At 40.7% G+C, this 21606-nt stretch overlaps 1 protein-coding gene and 1 long non-coding RNA gene across 2 annotated transcripts in view; one reads left to right on the top strand and one right to left on the bottom strand.

Moving 5' to 3' along the window:
* The window catches only part of sorcs3a (sortilin related VPS10 domain containing receptor 3a), a 288150-nt gene that overhangs the window by 205424 nt on the left and 61120 nt on the right, over nucleotides 1–21606 (top strand). Inside the window, exons 6-11 of the mRNA XM_073476289.1 lie at nucleotides 2002–2075; nucleotides 3253–3317; nucleotides 3941–4059; nucleotides 8317–8406; nucleotides 8845–9024; nucleotides 20169–20315. Of these exons, the coding sequence (XP_073332390.1) occupies nucleotides 2002–2075; nucleotides 3253–3317; nucleotides 3941–4059; nucleotides 8317–8406; nucleotides 8845–9024; nucleotides 20169–20315 (675 nt within the window). The remainder of the gene's footprint in view (nucleotides 1–2001; nucleotides 2076–3252; nucleotides 3318–3940; nucleotides 4060–8316; nucleotides 8407–8844; nucleotides 9025–20168; nucleotides 20316–21606) is intronic.
* LOC141004650 (uncharacterized) overlaps nucleotides 1–21606 on the bottom strand; it is an 81746-nt gene that overhangs the window by 52964 nt on the left and 7176 nt on the right. The gene's annotated exons all lie outside the window — the stretch shown is intronic.

Here is a 21606-nt window from a genome sequence, read left to right as displayed (position 1 = left end):
TCATGTTAACATTAGTTTTCAAAATGAGTAGCGGCATACAAGCTTGCCTTATGGTTATGTTTATGGTTCCCAGATCTTTTGCTCAGAAGGTTAATTTCTATTCTTATTTTTTTAGTGGGACTGTGAATGAAATTAAAAATCCTTAAATCTGTTATTTTTCCCTTCTAAGAAAGAAGGAAGAAGAATAAAGAATAATTATTATTATTTTTTTGTCATAATTTCCATTAACAGAAGGACCACTGGTGTTGTTTTCCCCTGATAAAAATATCTGCTCAGCCTCTACAAACTACTTTTCATTTCACCTTCAGCTGAATGTCCAACATTACCTGCAACCTGATGCACAATTCAGAGCAACCCAAGGCTTTTCTAAACCTACCATCTGTGTGAATAGAAGCATTTAACTAACGTGCACTGCTCTGTATTTCCTCAATCACCCTTCGAACTGCTGTCCTTTGTCGGCACCCTCAGCTGTCACCGGCTCCATCGGTGGCATGGCAGCTGGCTGGCTGCACTTTTGATTTATCGTAGTGAGTGGGAAACTATGAAGCTTACTTTGTGACAGCTCAGAAGCTTTAAAATTTAAGATGTCATTGAACTGATGAATGGAGAGAGGAGAGGCTCAGCCTGCCCGCTGGCATCATATGTCACTGTCCAAAGTGATGATGGACCCTGCCTGCCGCACTGTAACACCGACACAAAGACTCCGGTGGGAACCTTTCTTTACTGAAGTTGGAAGATTCAGAAATCTAATATTTTGTAGAACAGACGCCTATTGGGACTATATATTAGACTCTTTTCAACTCCATAAAAGGTTAGAAAAATGTTTGCTCACAGCTAACACTAGATCCACCTTAACCACATACAGGACACTAGATGCTGTGGTCACATCCCATTGCTTATCATTTGCTTATCATTGTCAAGCATTCCAGACACATGGCCTTCAGGTGCTGATTAAATGTTGGAATAATAATTATTTGATCCAGTTTGACATCCACATGTGAAGTCCAAAGAATACCAGCAATTTCAAATTAAAAGCTATTGCTATTAACTTGACTATTGCTACCATCTGCCAGTGTAGGGCACACCGGTAATGTCATTTTTAAATGGAAAACACTCCTGCTGACATAGATAGATTTTTCCCTGCGAAGCTGACAAATAAATTTGCGGTGGCTGACAAATGTGCATCCTTTTATCAGAGTGAGTGTCAGATTTGCTGTGATAAAAGGCAACAAGTAGGAACATTAACATAGAGCTCATCTGGGGCCACCAACTCACTGCGCTGTGAGGAAATAACAGTGCACGGACACAGTGAGGTATAAAGGAGCATGTGTGAGCAACATCAATCAAATCAATACAGTGTTGGGAAATGTACCTGGGTTAATAATTGTTCACCCGCGCACCAGAAAATGTAATCAGTACATTGCTAGTAAATTGGGCCACTGGCTACTGTTCACCTTCACGTCAACTGAGCTATACATTATTCCTCGGATTCATGTGCACTCATTCCGTAGGACTGTTGGTTTTTATTGGGCACTAAAGAACCAGCTTCATCTTCTACATTTGTTTTTAACACAACAGCAGACTAAATCCTACTGAATCAAACTGAATTACTTGCTGATAAAGCTAAAAGTGGCCACATTAATGTCATGTCTATTTCAGTTTTAATGTGTTATTTCCATAAAGTGCTTTTTCGAAAACCTATAGCTCTAATTTGTAAGGGGGGAGTGGAATAGAGATGCCTATATCTCTGACAATACGTTAGCTTAAATGGCCAGTTGGTAATGATGATAGCCGTTCAGCGCCGTGTCAGCCTAGCTCTGCCGATAATGCTTTATAGCCCTGGACTAAACTCCACCCTAGAATTATCCAGCCATGTCTCACACTCACTCGTCACTGTTACAACTTTTAAATCAGCCAGTCTAATTAGAAGCTGGACCACTGCAGAAACATGCTTTCCTCTTGCTAACAAGGATATTTTCCTCTTCTCTAATATCTCCACAGTTGTACAGCTCTGTGGACTTTGGGAGAAAATGGCAGCTCATCCATGAACATGTCACGCCAAACAGATTCTACTGGTGAGTCATCCTTTTCCATGTCTCTGCTCTCTTTTTTTATTCTGCTCCATTCCTCTTCTCGAAAGTTTTGTTTACTCAGGAATGCAGAAACTGTTGCTTGTGTTCTGTGCGACTGAGCAAGTGATATTGATGGCTTGGAACAAGGTGTGTGACTGACTGGTGGTGCTGCTGAAATTCTGCACATTTTGCACCGCTTGATACAATCAGGCAGAGATTAATATCCTCCTTTCGGAACACGCTTTGCATTCAGCGTCCGAGGACATGTCGCATTGCACTTCATCTCTCACACACTCGCCCTGCTCATATCAGGCACATTGCACATAAATAATACAATTACTATTTTTACATGAGTCGCAGAAGGAGAGGGGGCTGGGTTTTTTTACAGATGCAGAGGCTCACGTACAGTATGAGGGGCTATGACTAATAATGGATCTGGGACGTCCCTGTCACTTCTCATCCGTTCACGTCTGCCGCTCACTCCCCCTGCAGTGTACCTACTATGTCTGAAAGTGCACACTCATCACAAACGTAGGCCCGGATCTATTCCAGCTCATCGCGCCTCACCCCCTCTCTGAGGTGACTGGGGTGTGCCTGGGTTTGCCGTTGGCTACATCCATTGTAACTTGCATAAATCTGGAGCTGCTTCCGTGCCATTGTGGTATAATCCTAAATAATGTTCACAATCCATCGCATGGCTTTGCCCTTTACCGCAAAAGCCCCTTCAAGGACATCTAAACACTGGATGGGCCTCTAGCAATGGCTAGGCAACCCTCCAGTTGGCTGCATTTAGACAGTGGCTTCATCAGCCTCCAAGGGATATGAAATACTGCCGCAATGGGAATGCTGCGTCCATCTAGTCTAATCCACAGCAGTGAAACGAGCAAGAAAGCAAGATTTTACCCAGAGATATACTCACAGGCAGACAGTGTGGTGACCCTGCAACATGCAGTCACTGATTAGACTGTTTTTGTATTATTTGTATTTCAGCCCAGAGTTGCTATGGATGTGGCATTTAGAATATGGGGGAAACTCCTGTATTTTCCTTACTAAGTTAACAAAACAGGTCTAACTTGAGCAGAATTCCTTTGCTCCCTTTCTTCTTTTTTCCATTTACATTCTGTTCTATTTAATGTCATTCAGATAATGTATTCTTCCACGGTCTGTCACTCTCTCCAAGGTCTGTCTCGGGCCTAGACAAGGAGCCAGATCTGGTCCACATGGAGGCTCATACACCAGATGGAAGTGAGTGTCTCCTGCACACACATAAACATCAAAGGGGAGTAATGAAGAGGTCTCTATAGGAATGAATTCCTTCTAGAGAAATGAAGGCATCCCTGGGGAAACAGCCCCGGCTCGCCCTACCAATAAACCCAGTGCATGATTCTTGATTATTGTGGCCTTTCTTCTTCTTCCTTTCACTCGCTGAATGTCAGCTCTATAACTCCGAATGGCAGTACCACCAGGGTGTTCCATAGGTGACATAGGTGAAATTGTTTATGCCTGCCTGTGATGTCAGAGTAGCATTACTCCGAGTTATAAGCATTGCTTTATACTCATAGAACTGTGGTATGATTGACAGGCGGAGATGCTTGTTTGTGGTTTCTACACATGATAAGAAAAAAAGAGATGCAAATTAGTCTGAGAAAATGTCAGACTGTCAAGTATAAAGTATATCTTTTGAAAGCTACCAACTATCTATAGGTTAATTGTGACAGCTACCATTCAAAGATGCCCTCAATTTGTTGCTTGTCACAGAAAAGATATGCCACAGCTCTATACAGTATATTATGATGTACTATAATAACTATTCTCAAATTAGCAGTTATGAACCTGTCATGCATTCAGTGTGTCTTCCTCTGTGACAGATGTGCAGTATGTCACATGCAGAGCTCAGATGTGCACAGAAGCGAACAGGAACTATCCATTCCCTGGATACATCGACATCAGCTCTTTGGTGGTTCAAGATGACTATATATTCATACAGGTAGGACTCTCATTCAGTCAGCCCCACTTACTATGTAGAGGAATTAATCTGCACCAGCCTCACGATTTGAATTGATTACATTCACCTGTCAACGTTCCTTAAAGCACCACAATGTAGCCCATCCTCAACTTTCTCTATAACGCCACGTGGTTACTTTTATCAGTTAACACAAGCAGTCAGATAAATCTCAACTCCCTTTTGATTTAAAAAAGGTCATTTTTCAAGAATCAGACTACTACAGTCTTTTCAATACCAGTGTCTGTTACACCCACCTCAGTAAATAAACATTAAAAAACAAAAACATAAATAAGTCTGCAGTTCATTACACCTGCGCTGTAATCAACAAACAATGTTCAGTTTTCACATAGCAGCTCTAAAACAGGGCACTTCCTGAATGTGGCAAACAATCACTAACATGACTGCTGCACACACCTCTATAGAGCTGGACAGTGGAGTTCACAGCGCCTCCTCAGTTCATTGCTGATTAGCTTCGCTCGTTTTCTTTCTTTTTGGTCATTAGCTCAGGGAGAAAACAACTAATGTGGTTCCAAAATTGTGTTGTGTTACTGTATTATTGTATGTAATTGTTGTGAGGGAGATTTTAAACACACTGTGCATCTTGTCCAGTTTGTGCTTCCAAGTTAGTTAATAAAATCTGAAATGTAGCTAGATGGCCACTTTCAACATAATGGGTGCAAGAGAGCGACGTTGCAATGTCGCTTCACAACTTTATTGTCCAACAGGTCAGAAAATCAACAATCGAGCATTAGTGGGCTAAAATCTTGTGTAGCCTGCAAACTTCTGATGGTGTTCTGTCACTGCGTAAATGCAGAGACCTTCACGTCTGCATTGCGATGCATCTTAGAAATGAAGAATTCCCACACCTCTATTTCTACCTTGTACATGGACTATTTTAGACTAGACATTATCAATGTGAAAATGTATCGCATTTAATGGGGAGCCATTATAGCTAGCTTAGCTGTTGTAGGTGTGGATTAAAAAAGTATTGTGTTATTTCTCATGACTTGTGTCTTGATTTTGTATGCTTAGGGAAGCTACTTATGAACTATGTAGGGTAGAAAGACTAAACAAAGTCACAGAAACACAAGCTATGACCAACTGTCCTACCTAAACTTAAAGGAAGCCGTTAAATATGTTTCTGTCCTGAAAAATGTCCAACATTTCATTTCAGTATTTACTGGTCTGCCATCATTGATTTGCTCCACTAGCTTCACAGAAAATATATGGGGCCTATGGAGAAGTATTTACTGACATTTTTCAGTTAACTTTCTGTTGTTTTGTGTGATATGTCGCAGCCCGTTTGCTAGAAAAGGTATGGATATTTATGGAGGTTCTTGAGAACAGTGAGACAATATGGGCTATTTCTTGACCAGAAAGCCAAGACAATAAGCTAAAAGAGCTAAAAGAGGCTAATGGCTGCTCTGAGTTGAGAGTTGGGTGTTTCTGTTAGTAGGTTTTGTTCTACACAAGACATTTTCACATTTTAATTTTTTATTAAACATTTTATTAAACAATGTCTTTTATAAATATTGCTTGAGCTGAGCTGAGCCTCTTTAGCTAGAATTCTATTTTCAACTTAACCTTCTAAGTTCCATTATGCACTATATGATTGTGAATGGCACACAGAAAACATGTAAAAATCCCTTTAGTCCTACCTCAACTGAACATTTGTGCTTTGTTTTTTAGGCCACACTAGTGTTATTATTCATCCCAGCTACTGCCCGGTGTCATATTAATCATGATTTGTGCGACAGAAAAATCTGAAATGGTAATGTCCTGAATTCAATTTATGCAATTTATGGGTTGTATTTTAATTTCCTCTACAGTGTGATATTATTCCCTTTGACACTGTGTAAATGAGGTTTCATACATTTAAAAGTCAGCAGTTAAAGTCAGCGTAATTACATGGCCAGTCCACAATAATACCAATTTTATTTAAATTTACCTCCAACAACCGTTGTGGTGCTTGATGTCTGTTAACGGTATTTTCATGACCTGTGTTTGGGGAAAAAAAGTATCTGGTTATGTTTTCTCCTTCACCTTTTCTAAGTATATCTTCTTCCAAGGTGGCTATAAAACCAACACAAGCTAGAGTATGCAACTGCTGGCCCCGTGACCTCCAACAGTCTTCAGATAAGCTTCACTATTTTCAGAACTGCTCTTTGACTTATTCAGCACTCTCTTGCTCGTGAGACTAGATGACCCATGTCCTCCAAAAACCTTCCCTTTTACAACAACCTGGTAACCATCATTTATAAAATCCTCCACACCATGATCCCTTGGACTCTCTACAGTCCAACACAGTCTGACGTCAGCTTGCAGAAACCTTGTAACCCTGAATCACTCTACTGTACTAAATGTGCTTTACAAATGTGTTTTTGTAAATGAAATTTCCAATAATATATTTAGGATAGTATACTTAATAACAGTAATGGTTACAAAATTCTGCCTTTTATTTCCAGTTGTAACATTTGTAGTGGTAGTTGTAACCATGCTCTTCCAGCTTTTTGATCCCACTAAATGTTTTATTCAGGAGAGAAGAGGGATTTCTCAGCTTCTTACATACCTGAGCTACCTACAGGCAAGACCTTTCTCTGGAAGCCGTACTAGCCTTGGCAGCACATTACACAAAGAAATAGAGTTGTTCTGCAAAGAACCTTCAATCCTGTTTGACCTCTCCCAAGTCTTTCAAGTAAACTCACAAGCACTCAACCTAAACCTCCCCCTCAATTCAAGCACCTCCACGTTTTAACACGTATACGTCACAGACGAAAGATCCTGAAAGGGATTGGAGGAAAAAAAAATAAAAAATCAATCACACCAATTCCTCTTAAAGTTCAAACCGCCTCTGGTTACCCATCCATCGATCTCCTGCTCCTTCACTCAATTGCATGTGGGACTGCTCGGCAGTGCTAGCCCACTACAGCTCCTCTCAGAGCTTGTTTTCTCTCCTCTGAGCCATTCAGAGCACTTACAAGATCAGTAAAAGAATCAGTCCTGTCATACAACATTAATACTGATATCACTTCTCTTCAGTGGAGAGCCAGAAGTTTGATTTGAAGGTTTTTCTCTAATGAATTTCATGTCATTGTTGATAAGAGTGAAAATTGAGTTATGGAGCTGCACTCTCACTTTATTCTTTGTGTTTCTATGTGTGTGTAAAGAGCTTGGCTTCTGTGGCCTTGAGGCTAATGACAATTTCCAACTTCCAGCCACCCTGTGTTTTCTTGCTGCATAAGCTAACAACCAATAGCTTGGAGTGTAGACCATTACAGACAACCCCCCCCCCCCCCCCCCCCCCCCCCCCCCCCAATGGCAGCTGAAGCTTGGTTAGGCAACCTAAAGATTTATCTTGACAAAGAATAATGAGACTATTGATTGTCCTACAAGATATTTACCAAAGTCCACTTTGAAACCAGCAAGTGCATCGACACCTAGATAGGGCAGCATCTTCTGAATGCAAGCCAGGGGATCGCTATAAATGGCCAAAAGTTAAAAAAAAATACAAAATATAAATATCTATCTATCTATCTATCCCCTGTGTATCCAGCAGTTCCTTGAAAGCCAGCAGGACAAAGAGAGAGAGAGAGAGAGAGAGAGAGAGAGAGAGAGAGAGAGAGAGAGAGAGAGAGAGAAAGAGGGAGAGATTGATGTGAGCTTTCACCCCTCATCCCCACACTTAAATGATTGGAGAAAACATGATACGGTGTCAGTAAAGAGGTTACACATGAGGCCATGATCCAAGGTGTCTGCTGCTTTTGTTTAGCAGCAGAGCTCCATCACAGCAGTTCCAAGAGAAAGAGTGCAAATGAAAGAGAATTAAAATGTTGATAAAAATGCTGAGGGTTCAGATACAGCTCACTGTCATCAAAGAACAGGTGGTGACTGTTACAGCTTCTCAAGTCGCATTTTTATCGCCCAAAAAGTTGCACTTGAACGCACGGCAAAGACTACAGCCGACGGCCAGCTAGCTTGTATATTCTGCTCCTGTGTGAGAGAAAGTAATTCTCCATACCACAAGGTAGCAGTAGACTGTATTCCTCATTCAAAAAAGGACACCAGAGGGCTCAGGACTGCAGATACATAGGCCGTTGTTACTATACAGCAGCATTTGCACCGCAAAAACTAGAGCCACTGAGAGCATTTGTTAGAATAAAACCAATGCTCCAGGTAAAAGAAAGGAACACTGTATGTTATATTGAATATATAAAATGAATTGTACTTCATGTATTGTAGGTTCCTACATCAGGACGAGCCACCTATTATGTGTCCTACAAGAGGGAGTCCTTTATACAAACCAAACTTCCCAAATATTCCCTGCCTAAGGTAAGTGTTTTGACTGTTTTACTTGCATGAATCATAAAAATCTGTTTTAATTTGAGAACGTCACAGAATCAATTAATCATAGACTTAATTAAGTCTTTCCATTCCTATTCCTAAACGCTTTTAAATCTGATGCTGTGAACTGTAAAAAAAGAGGGTGACATGCCTGTGGCTTAATACAGCTTGTTGTAAGTCATACATTTCAGTTTATTTCCCTTTTAAAGCTGGCACACTGTCCTTTTTCAAGTCATACTTCTAATAGTGGTGCCACACTCAGAGCGAGCCCCTGAGTGAGCTTCATTTCACAGTATGTTGTCAACCATTTACATTCACAACACAGCATTGATCTTATGACCAGTCCCATGGGGTCAGCATGTTCTAATCCGTCACTTCTCCGCCTCTGGTCATAACTCCTCTTAATCTCTCCCTGCTCCCTGATAGGATTTACACATTGTCAGTACTGATGAGAAACAGGTATTTGCGGCGGTGCAGGAGTGGAACCAGAACGACACCTATAACCTCTACTTGTCCGACACCAGAGGGATCTACTTCACTTTGGCCATGGAAAATGTCAAGACCACTAGGGGCATTGGAGGGAACCAGATGCTGGACCTCTATGAGGTAGGCACTTGATGAAAATGCTTTCCCTGGAGGGACACATACTGTACAGTGAGGATTTCATTGACTGATTCAAAGTTAGAAGTAAAAGTCCAGGGACTATTGCTTCCTCACTACAGAGAACTGCTTAAAAGTACAGAAACATGCATGGACCAACACACAATGGAGCAAAAGGTTTTCGTAAAAGCTCATGGTTAAACATTATATATTCAGCTTTTTACAGTATGTCCTATTGCACAAAATGACACTACAATATCTTAGATGGGTGCATCAATAAGGTTGTTATTCGAAACCCTGCTGTGACCCAACAATTCTTTTGCTGCTGCTGAATTTTCATCCTGGGAACAAATATTACAACCTCACTCTAGGGTAGGGTATAGACTTATGGTTTCGCAAGTCAGGTCCTGTGCACAAGGTTACACTGGTTTGATTTTATGCTGACCGACTGAACCGGCATTTGTCAGGTCTAGGTGGAAAGAGCTAGCAGTCTGTGGCTATAGTCGGCAGCAGCCCTGGGATAGCCGCTTAGGTCAGAACGACTGCGTGGTGCCTCCCTATGTTTTGTTGTGATGTACTAAAGTTAAGGTTAATGTATTTGCCATTCTACAATACAATACAAAATGCAAGTTTTAGTCCCTTTGAGTTGAGCTAATGAGTCTTACAGCCTGAAGAAAGACGGTGCTCTGTAGTCTGGGAGTACGGCAGCAAATGCTTGTTTAACGCCTGGTAGATGTCAGCACGGTGAACAGACTGTGGGGGTGGTCTTTTAGTTTCCTTTGGGCTCTGTGCAGACATCTCACTTCATCGACATCACTGATGCTCTTTAGATGGTACCAATGTTGTTTTCATGGTTTTAATAATCCTCTGTAGACCCTTGGTTCTGGACCGCGCACAAACCATGCTAGGTTGTGATGTTCACAGTCAAGATACTTTTCTATTGCTCCTCTGTAAAGTTGACAAGAACATGACATGAGAATTGAACTTTCTTTAGTTTCCTTAAGAAGTAGAGCCTTTTCTGTGCATATAGTGCTGCTATACCACTCCGACCGACATCCAGTAATGAGTTGGTGCAGGTTATGCTGTCTATGTTACACAACAAAACTTTAGGCCATGTTTTTAGCTCATTAGCTCCCCTCTGCCCAAATTACTCCATGCTGTGAATGCTGCCTCAGAAGACAGAAAACTTCTTAAAAAAGCTTTTTTTGTGAAACATTTGCAGCGACACAGTGCCTAATCTGTAAATCAGAAGGTCCCTGACCACAGACAGGGTGCTGTTCTGGTGGGTCAGGGTGACTGAAAAAGTGACGGAAACACATCAAAAATCCACAGTGCCTGCAGCACATTGGACAACGCTTGGGGGCTAGCTATTAACAAAACTAAAACTGTTGTTACAAACTGAGCATTATTTATTTACATTTATTACACAGGGAATTCAACATAATCACAAAATCAGCTCTCCTTGACTGTCCCTTCACCCTCCTGTCGACTCGTCTCCCCTGTTTGTGGACTGCTACAATTGCTTACTCGTGAGGTTGACAGTGATAACATGCCAAAGAATTTAGACACTAAAAAGCATAAATTGCATGACATCTTAGCTCACGTTTCATGTACAAAACTTGAGCTTTAAAAACAAGAGCTTTAATAACCCTTCTGGTGTCACTGCGTGACATGACTGCTTCCTTTCTTTTTAAAATCAGATTTAAAATGCCTGCAAAACAGACAGCAATTTTTGAGAAACTTCAGTGGGAAATAAAAGGAGGACAGGACAGATAACATTAAATATTAAACAGCATTTATTTGATAGTGACAAAAGGACTTGCTGGAACCCAGCAAATAGGTGTCGGTTCCAATCTGGGAGATCCTACATCCTGATTAAGACCTGACGTTACTGATTGCACATATGCCCTCCCCCTCTTTTTCTCTGTCTCTCCTTGACTGTCCATTCTCCCCCCTGTAGACTTGTCTTCCCAGTTTGTGGACTGCTACAATGGGGGGAAAAGGAATTAGGTCCTAAAGATCTACAAACAACTCCAACTAACCTACTCAGTTAATCATTTCACAGCACAAATGCCCACTTACTTGTGGGGTTGACAGTAATCATATGCCAGAATGTTTAGACATTAAAAAAGCATGAACCACATGCCAGTTTAGCTTGTGTTTCGTGTACTAAACTCACAGCTTTAATTACACTTCAGGTGTCACTGTGTGACATGCTCCCTCTATCTTTTTTCAAAAACAGATTTAAATGCCTCTAAAATAGGCAAACAAGTGACTTTTGAGAAACTTAAGTGTGACATAAAAGAAGACCATGAAAGATAACATTCAGTATTATACAAAACTTATTTGATAGTGACAAGGTTCCGAATCCTATCAAATAGGTGCCGGTCCTAATTAAGCCCTGCAGCAACATGTTGTGAAAAACTCATTAACTTGCAAGGTTCCCATATACACTTGAAATGTAGCTCCTGCCATCTTTTCTCATACTAGGCCGCAGTCTTATTTTATTTCATTATGTTTCACTTGGAAACATCAAATGCGACACCTTCTGTTAAAATGTGGCACTAACTGTCCAGTCTCAGATATGGCCCCATATCAAATCAGTTTGAAAGTGTTTATATTGGCCTAACCCTAACCTCACACAGCTGCAAATTTGTTTGACGAGAGTAAACTGTAACAGTAAAGTCACAGCCTAGAAACCAAAACACTGAGCTGAATGATGCTAAAAAAAACACTGCAGAGTCAGATGATAATTCTCTGTGGACCTGACACTATTAGCTACTCATTCCACATTACACATACAGATGTTTCTCCTTTCATATGACCTGTTTGCTGCTGCGTTACCACAGTGACACTGGGTCCAGTTAAAAAGAGCATTTTGCTCATATACAGTCAAACAGAGTTGTCATCATCTCTAATGTTTATTGATCACTATCGAAGGCAAACTCCATGTAGAAAGATAGGACTGTCAGTAGCTGTGCCGTGCTGGTTAATGAGAAGAGGGCAAAATCTGTGCGATTTCCACATCCAGTTCTCCGGGGGCTCCGTAGATCGGACTGAGTCAGTAAGGAAATAAAACAGAGTGTCTGGTTCCAGAGGGAGGGGAGAGAAACTCTGTAGTCTGCTCACATGTGCCACCTGGTGGATGTCGGTGTGCACCGCAGCTAATGCAAAATCAGCTGGATAACATAAAAGTCCCCTTTAATGCTGCGACAATAGCGTCATCTGAAAGGAGAAACATCTGTAGTCATTTAATCTACTCATAACATAAAAATATCAACCAGTGCAGCTCTGTCACATGGTAATGGCTATAGTCAGTTTGCATTGTTTGCTTTTCACACACATACACAGACTGGCTGTAGCAGTCTGTGTCAGTTACTTGTCTTATATGGATGGTTTTGCATTACAGGTTGTGGTCGTCCATCTTCCTGACAGCAGACATATACAGTATGAAGAACATGCTTAATGGGGCTCACTGCCATGCACCTCTGGACTTGTAATGACCTTGTTAGCTCACTGGCTAGCTACTGTATGTGTTTGCATTAGCATTCATAGCAGGAAAGAAGAATTCCCTTCTTCTCCACTCCCTGTTGCACCCAGTTTATCACTCCTACACTGGCAGGTGTGACTGAGAGAGTGAAGGAAGTGAGATATTGGCCAGCAGCAGTGGCAGTGGTGTGGTAATTAACAATGCCATTACTTTTCCTTCACCGTATGTGGTGTGTGTGTGTGTCTCTGAGTGTGTGTGTGCGGCTTCTATTACTATGCAGCTGTACTTAAGGCATTCTGCCATGCAGCATGAGATGGCGTTTTAATTACATTTGTCACACGGTCACAAGTCCGTTCTTGATCAGAACAAGAGATAGATGATACACTGCTGTCTCTGATAAATCAGAGCAATTACACAAGGGAAGATGTATGCTGTGGACTCATCCCATTTATTGTTGTTGGACCCTGACAAACTGCACTTCACAGACCTAATGTTCCAGAGAGAAGATGCAGCTCCAGTCACACCAGAAGGGAAACAGAAAAGTATATGAAAGTTTTTTTTTTCTTCCACTTAGAAGTCATGCTTCTTCCCAAAGGGCCTCTTTTTTTGTATCATCCAGTCTGAAATCAATTATCCTACTTCCACACAGAAAATTGCCCAATTATTTTCCAAATTAGACAGATTATTTTATTGTCAATCAGATTGGATAAGGGCAATTTCTGTAATCATGAGCTTTTGTTGTGCAAACTAATTCTCTGTCGACATCAGGGCTCAATATCACCCGCTATATTCCCCCTCAATCTAAGAGGTGGTTTAGCAGGTGGCTCTCTGACAATTATCACTCTGATTGGCTTGGGTTCACTGCACCAAAACTCATTAATCTCTCTCACACCTTGCCACAAACAGCCCGGAATGATTGATTGAAGACATGAAGTGGATTGATATCAGTGGAGAGTATTAGATTGTCAGAATAATACAAATACTCATGATGATGTGGCCCGTCATGTTTTTTTCTGCCAGCACACTTAAACCCACAAAGCTGTGATCCAACAAATGAGCCATATAATATATCATAGAACACTTAATTGCTTCACTTTAAATCATTGGTGACTCCCTGCTGTTTAATAAAGATGCTCAATCTTCACTGAACAGAAGTGTTTTCATATTGGCATGTATTCATATTTGCAGCCATGTTTTAATCTGTTGAACATTTTGAAACAGACACGGGCTTTTCTTGTCTCATGTGATCATTAAGTTCACAAAAAAAGAACATGAAAATCAACCTCTCTCTTTAAACGCTTTATATCAAGGTCCTTGTAATAAGAGTTATATAGTAAGTGCTTTTTGACGTTAATAAGACTATACATAAAATTGTTAATAATGATAATAACAATCATTAACTACAATAAACACTGTTATTATACGATTATAAGGCAACTTTAAGTACTTCTAAGAACATTAACAGTTTATAACTGCCTAAGAACATTCATAAAAGTTTCTTATGATTGTTTTTAATATTACAAACACATTTATTGAGTTTAGCTTACAGTATTTGTCATTGTTAAACCTTTTCTATGCTTTTTCTAGTCTTTGATAAGATTTAAACGTAATTGATCATGTATTCATTAACGGTAATTATGGTTTTGCAGTTGCCAGATTTAAAGTGAAGGTTAATAAACTCTTCATTATGCACTTTTTTTGCACTTAAACACTGTTATAAAGCTTACAGTATAACAAAAAAACATGTTTATCATGCCATTTTTAACAGGCTTGTCAATGTCAGTAAGCCCATTATAAGGACGTAAAGGGCCTTATTACCTATTAACTATAGCTAATAATGAGGACCTTAATATATGCCTTACCAACCTCTTAAATGAAATGCTGCTCACTACCACAACAGCAGCAAGCAGAGTGCTTTCAGATGGAGGTTAGGGGTTGAGTTGTCAATGTAGATTTCAATTAGGTGTCTGTTTAGATCTAAAGCAAAGCTTTCTCGGTTTTTAAAGTAAATTCACAGTGGCTTTCACTCAAATCAACAAATGTCAAATCAATATGTTTAATATTAACAATGGATCACATTAGTATCTGTTATATAAACGGGATCAATTGTAATGACCATAATTCAGAAAATGCCTTCAACTCTGGTCAGCCCCAGCTCTGTAAATCTTTTAAGCTTCTTTTTGTGTCATTTAGCTTAGTAGCTGCATTTAGATGAACCCTAAATTCTACTAATTAGATTAACAGCAATCAGAAGATAAATGCCTCATGTAACACCTCAATCCGCAGACTTTGATCCAATCTGTCCTGATCTGAATGATTTTCAAATTAGATTGAGAGGGGTGGTGTAAACCTTTCATAACCTGTTCAATAGGGAAATATTAGTGCCTAATAACCATGATATATGATAAATGTGTTCCTTTTATGCATGTTTGCCTCACTGAGGGCTATCATTAGGTGACTTTGCTTCATAGACAGAGTTTGTGGGGAGACAGGGGGGTCCTTGCTAGCTAGCTATCAAGCTGTTCTACAGTAAGCAGCTATAGATAATTGGCGACATCTAAAAAATTCAAGTTCATTCATTCAACCTTTATAAATGAACATGACAAAATACAAATAAAACTAAGGTGTATAAAAGATAAATGGCAGACAACCATACAGGACAGCACATAGTTAAAAAGTTACATTCAAATGTTGAGTAGTTTGAAATCAAAGTCTTAAACTGACCTATAGGTATAACTGTATCAAGTTTAAATGTACGTTGTAAAATGTTCCAAGTGTTTGGAGCACTGAAACTGAAAGCAGTTTTCCCAAATTGAGTGTTTACCCGGGGGAACTTGGAGCATTATACAAACACTAAAGCGTGTTGAATAGTGACTCTGTGACCAGTTTATTAAAGAGCTGATATATGGTGACATGTTGCCCTTCAAGGCTTTAAAAAGAAACAGAAAGTAAAACTCAAATTGTTAGACAATATCCGCCTGAGCCTTCCAGCCAGTAGCCAAGAGAATGTGTTTGCGGTTGTCTGCTGGGAGCAGCTCTTGAATAGCTAGCCAAGGTAATTCCACAGCAGAGTCGCCGCAAAGGCCATCAACTCTCTGAAAGCCACCACCAAGGCCATTGGTAAACTCCACAGCAGAACCACCACCGGGGCCGTCAGTCAGCTCCACAGCAGAGCTGCCACAGGGGCCGTTATTAGGAAATGATGATCTTGGAGAAAAACACTGCAGTCCCAAGCATGCAGTCTCTGAATACGCCACAAAAGATATTGGCAAAACAAAACCATCACTATTATAAGTACTCTTGGCTGGAATATTCTGTTTGCAAGACTGCCGTTTTCTTTTTCACATGGCTGCACCTCCAGAGTGAGTCGCGTGGAGGATTCATTTCGAAAGGGCGTAAGTGACTGGAAAAGACAAGAGCAAAAACCTTTAGCTCTACGCTATAAGACACTGGCCTATTTTACAAGCCTACTGTAACAGTTGGCAGCATGTTTATTTGTGAGCATGTGTACGCTTTAAATTTGATATGATGAAATTAGTTGCCTACACTAAATGATTAAAATGGTACATGGAAATGAAAGCTGAATAGCAAATTGACAAATTGATATTTCACTTCTTACCAACTTAAACTTTATGGTTACGAATACTTTTCCTGACTGCTCAAATCGCTTTACAACACTTGCAAGGTGCCAACTGCTTATTCAGAGCAATTTGGGGTTCAGTATCTTGCTCAAGGATACTTCGACATGCAGCTGGGGGAGTCGGGTTTCGAACCAGCAAGCTTCCAATTGCTGGACGACCCGCGCTACCTCCTGAGCTACAGCTGCTCTTTAGATGATTTCAGAATCTACTGTTTTAAATCATCCTGAACCTTGCAAAGCCAATGCTGATGTATAGTTGTAGGGTTTTTTTTATATTAATTTCATAAAGTACAGTACAGCTAAGTACAGAAGTCCCAATGCCAGGGTTGGTAAGGCTTGTGGAACCAACAAAAGCAAGCTAAATTTTGCAAGTATCCAACCAAAAAGATCCCACCTCCTCCCTAAAGTCCTCCCACCAGAGCCACTCAGCCCTGCCTGGCCAAGACTGCCCTGTAGCCCTCAATTGCCAGTTTGTAGATGTATTAGCGGCTAGTTTGCTACGTTCAACAAGTATTTTAGACTAATAGATACATAAACAAATAACTTGGTTAAATGCCCAAATGCCACAATCATGTAAACAGTTGTCACAAACGTACATCAGTGCACTAAAGCTACCCCATGTGACAATTACTCCGGGTGTGCTATGCTAACATTAACTGCAGAAGAAGGCTGTCGCTGCCACCGCAGCTCTTTTCAGCTCAGGGGCTGTGTGCTTCATGCTAACGTTAGCGGCTACAGGAGTGTTCTACTCCCACAGTGGCTCTTTTTAATGGCTTTGTTAGGGGCTGAACAACAATCTGTCACTACCACTGTTACTCACTCGTTCTTTGGGTCAGGGGCTCTGTGCTTAGAGCTACTCAGTTAGCAAGCTGCTGAAGACCAGGCTGAGTACTATGAAAATCGCTGTCATCGCTAACCGTACCTAACTACCTCATGTCTCACTCACGTGTGAGAGAACACCTAGTATTATCATAATGAAGTAAAACAAAGAGGTTAGGCTATTTTTTGCTCACACTCTACGTTTTGTTTGTTTTTTCCCCCCATTTTTGGTGCAACAGCTCAGACTTTTGCTTTTGACGGCTGTAGAGGCACCACTGGACTGGATCCTTTCTCTTGATGATCCCATGAAGCACAGCTACCTATTGACACTCCCTCACAGACATACACACATCGGGGAGCCTCTCGGCCTCTCTAAGCTGCTAATTCAACTATGACAAAGGTACCACACAGAAACTTTTACAAAGGGCCATGAATGTTCTTCTGCTGAATGACAAAGCTCCAGCAGACTCTGTTTCCAGTGTGGCTATGGAGAGTCAGACAGCAGCTGCTCATGGCTGGTTAGCTCTGACAACTGGCTGTTCCTGCACACAGAGCAGTGGTCAGGCTGTCAGTCTCTCTGGTCAGTGTCTCCTTACCTCCCGCTACATAGCCACGAGGCCAGGTCCCCTACAGTTGTCCTGTGCAGTCCTCTGATGCATTTTTTAGATATCCTTGAAGGGAGCTAGCAGAATTTGGGTGTACAGTTACCTCTGCACTTTAAAGAGTCAGATATTTCCTTTTGAATGTGATTGAGACCAAAACAGGGTACTAAAAGGAAGGTAATATTGGACTTGTATTCATCAGGTAGACATCAATGACGTTATATTACATGTGGACACAGCCTTGGAGGTGGAGCCCTGTTCATTCCTATGAAAGCTGCTCAACGGCCATTTTGAAGCAAAAAAAAAAAGCTTGACTTCCCGGGTATGAAAATACCTGGATTTTCCGTGTTGTACGGCCCATAGAGTGTGCACACTAGTGACGTCCACTGGCCGAGCTGGCTAACCTCTGGTTTAGTGCCCGACTAACTTGAATAAGATAATTTAATCATGCGGCTTTTCTCGACTTTCCATAGTTTATTGGATGGAAAGGCTCAAATTCTGACAGTGAAGCAAGTCTTTTCGTGGGGGTAACGCTCAGAAAAATGTATCCACAGTTTTACAGATGCTTGTTTCACTAAGTAAGCCTATGGCAAAAAGTCTTTTTGGGTGGCAGTGCGTCACGTGATGATGTAATTACACGATTTGGCCACTACGCAAACTGGCCTCAAAGCCTGGTGCTCTTCCAGGGGGCTTGGTAGACACCAACAAGACTCCAAATGTACGCTTTGAAAACCCCAAACAGTGTTTGGTTTCTACTCCTTAAATCTGTTTTATATCTTATCATCATTATCTTTGGATAATGGACTGTTGGTTCAACAAAAGCGAATTGAAGATGTCAGCTAGGGGTTGCATTTCTAAAGCTGAAACAAATATTGTAGAAAGGAACTGAAAGATCAATTGAACTGACTATAATCATAAGTTGCAGCTCTACAATTATATTTAATAACTGCACAGGACTTTGTTTTGGGGACAATGCACTGATTAGAATTTGTCTGAAATGCAAAAATTGGGTCATGCAGAGGTTCCATGTGCAGTAAATGCTGACCAAGTCACCCAGTGTTTGTGTTATTTGAGGCTTCTGTATTGTATGATAATAGGACTTAGAGAACAGAATTCAGGGCCAAATAAAGGCCCAATTCCAATCCAATCCCTACATCCTCCCACCCCGCGACGGAGTGTAACTCAGTGTGGAGTCACAGTCAGGGTCTCTTAATCAGCAAGCCTTGGGATGCCCTCGCCTTCTCTGATGGAAACCTTCACATATGACACACTTATGTTCACATATTTCTATTTGTTATTCTCTCTATATATTGCTAAATATGATAAGGCCCATATTTTTTTATTTGATTGATTCATCTCATTCTGTTTAAGTTGTATGCATTTATACTTTTCTCATAATTTCTCTATGCTGTTCCAATGTCATAGTAAGTTTATGAGAGGGAAAAACAATTGAATAACTGAAAACGTTTTTTTCTTAACATTTTTTAATTTGCCATTCTTAATCTCTAATGCTAATGCTAGCAGACATAAGAAACCAGCTGTGTGCTCGATGTCTTTGAACAGATGCTGCAGCACAATCTCCATGCCCTATTCTTTTTTCATTTCTACTCATTTGCCATTCAGAAAATGGCAAAACTGCTTTAAAATATGGCAAATAAGCTAATTTCCCAGAATGCTGTAGGATTCCTTTAATGCCGCAACCGAAAAAAAAATGCATGTCTGCATCCCTCATTTTGTCGTCAAGAGAGTAGAGTGTGGGTGGTGTGAGTGAAGGATAGAGAGGAATGTATGCTGCTGGGGACGCATGGTTCTTGTTTGCATGCAGGTGTGTGTGTGTTTGTGTGTGTAGGTGATAGAGGAGGCGGAGGCAATGAAAAATTACTGCAGTGATTGACAGGCTGGGTTGGATGGGGACGGAGGACCCTCATTAGCTGCATCCATCCCGAGCGCCATGTTTCTATGACAATGTCAGATGCACTGCCTATTAGTGCCACTTACACAGACAAGGCCCTTCGGGGAGGGAAAGACATTCAACTGGAGTCCCTTACTGTGGCAACCATTTGGAGGGCCTCTGTCCCTTCCATTGCACATCATGCTTTGGTTCAGTTGAGGGATATGTCTAATCCCTGAGAGACAGCTAGCAGAGAGGATTTGGGAAGAGAAGTTTGTGTCTGTATGAGTGTGTTTTTACATTTTTGTGTGTGGGGCAGATTCAGATCGATTGTGTGAAAACAGACAAGGTGTCACTTCTCAACGGTCATCATGTTGTGCTGTCTGGTTTGCTGAGACGTGTAAGGATATAATTATAGATAGCACTTAGCACCGTATAAGAAAATGCAGCCGACTCTGCTGATGGTGTCTGCCAGACTGTCAGGCACAGCTAGGAAGGATAAGCACACCATTTACATTCAACTGTGTTGTGAAGAGTGTCGGCTCAATACACAAAATGCCCTTTTCGGATGAGAGTACTGGGTATGCTCTTCATCTGCAATAGAAAACTAAACTTAACTGGGAGGGATACATATAAAATGTTCTCTGCTGGTTTGCAGTAGGAGGGTAAAGTTGAGATTCAACATGTTTATGTGTCTGTGTCCATCAGGTGGCAGGAATTAAAGGCATGTTGATCGCTAACATGAGGCAAGACAACCAGGTCAAGACTTACATCACCTACAATAAAGGCCGGGACTGGAGGCTCCTGCAGGCTCCTGCTGCTGACCTGGATGGAAACGACATCCACTGCATACTGGTGAGATACTGTACATTAATTTAGCTCTAAAGCCTCTTCTGCTTATGTTTAGAAAGAGATGGAAGTATGTCATGTGACCATTTAATTCAGAATAAAATGTTTGGCTTTGTAAAATAGCACTCTTTATATGTTATAACTAATGGCTTTAATAGTGCTTGATAAGTGAAGTATAGATCTTTCAAGCTATTAAAAAAAAAAAAATATATATATATATATATATATATATATATATATAGGTTTCCAGATTTTAATAAGTAATTTTTTTATTGTTTGTTTATGCGTTTGTTTTTAAAAGCTTCTCCCTGACAAAAAGTTCGGAAAAATATATTAGTTTTAAGATCAACTTAAAAACTAATAAAATAAACCAAGTGGCAAGTTAAGTTTTAACTCCCTTCATATTCAAACACATTCATAGTGAAAACGTGCATGAAGTGGCGTGCCCCTAACCCCTAACCCAATTGAACTGAGCTGACTACAATGGACCCTGTCTTATATGCTGTTACTATAGTTAGGCCTATCTCTCTTTCCACAGTGCTAGTTACGGTCACTGGCTGCCTACTCAGTACGACACCCATGAAATATACGCCTGGGTTAAAATCTGAAAAGCTGCAATATACTCACAATAGATGCGGGAAGCTTTTTTTTTTTTTTTTTTTTTTTAAACACTGATAATGCTACATTGTGAACAACAAATAAGCAGGAGGACAGCTAGAATTACACTGTTAGCAGCCAAGTCCTGTGGTGTGTTTGGCTAATGAAGCTGACAGGTATGGAGCTAATAGCTTACAGTTAATGGAGCTAAATGAGCTAACAGCTAAACACACAGCACAACTGGGAATTTTCTGTTCCTACAGGAACTTAAAAAACATTAAACAATAAACTGCAGTTCAAGGTGACAATCTGACAGGTTACAGTAAATAAATGCCTCAGCTGAGTAAAGTACTCTGAATACTGATACTTTTAACTAACAACTATAGATAATAATTACAAAGTTAAGAATCAACAAGTTGGTTTTGAGAAGCTTTACATTCATTCAAGACAATGAAAAGTAGTTTCTTCGGGAGTGTTCTGGGACAGTGGTGAGAAAAAGTTAGTCTGGAGCCCTGTCTATGAGTAGTCTACTGGTACCCCTCAGCGGCAAATAGTGGCTTTAGCAGTCGGCGACATAACTAGTCAAGTGGTTGGTAAAGTCTCTTGTTGACACTTACACAGGTGCAGTTACACACTCCTGGAGGCTGCCCAGTAAATGCAGTCTAATCTGCAGTTGGGGTTAAGGGTCTTGATTAAGGGC

Source organism: Pagrus major, chromosome 1, assembly GCF_040436345.1.
Source record: "Pagrus major chromosome 1, Pma_NU_1.0".
Taxonomy (NCBI): Eukaryota; Metazoa; Chordata; class Actinopteri; order Spariformes; family Sparidae; genus Pagrus; species Pagrus major.
This window is presented reverse-complemented; position numbering and strand designations above follow the sequence as displayed.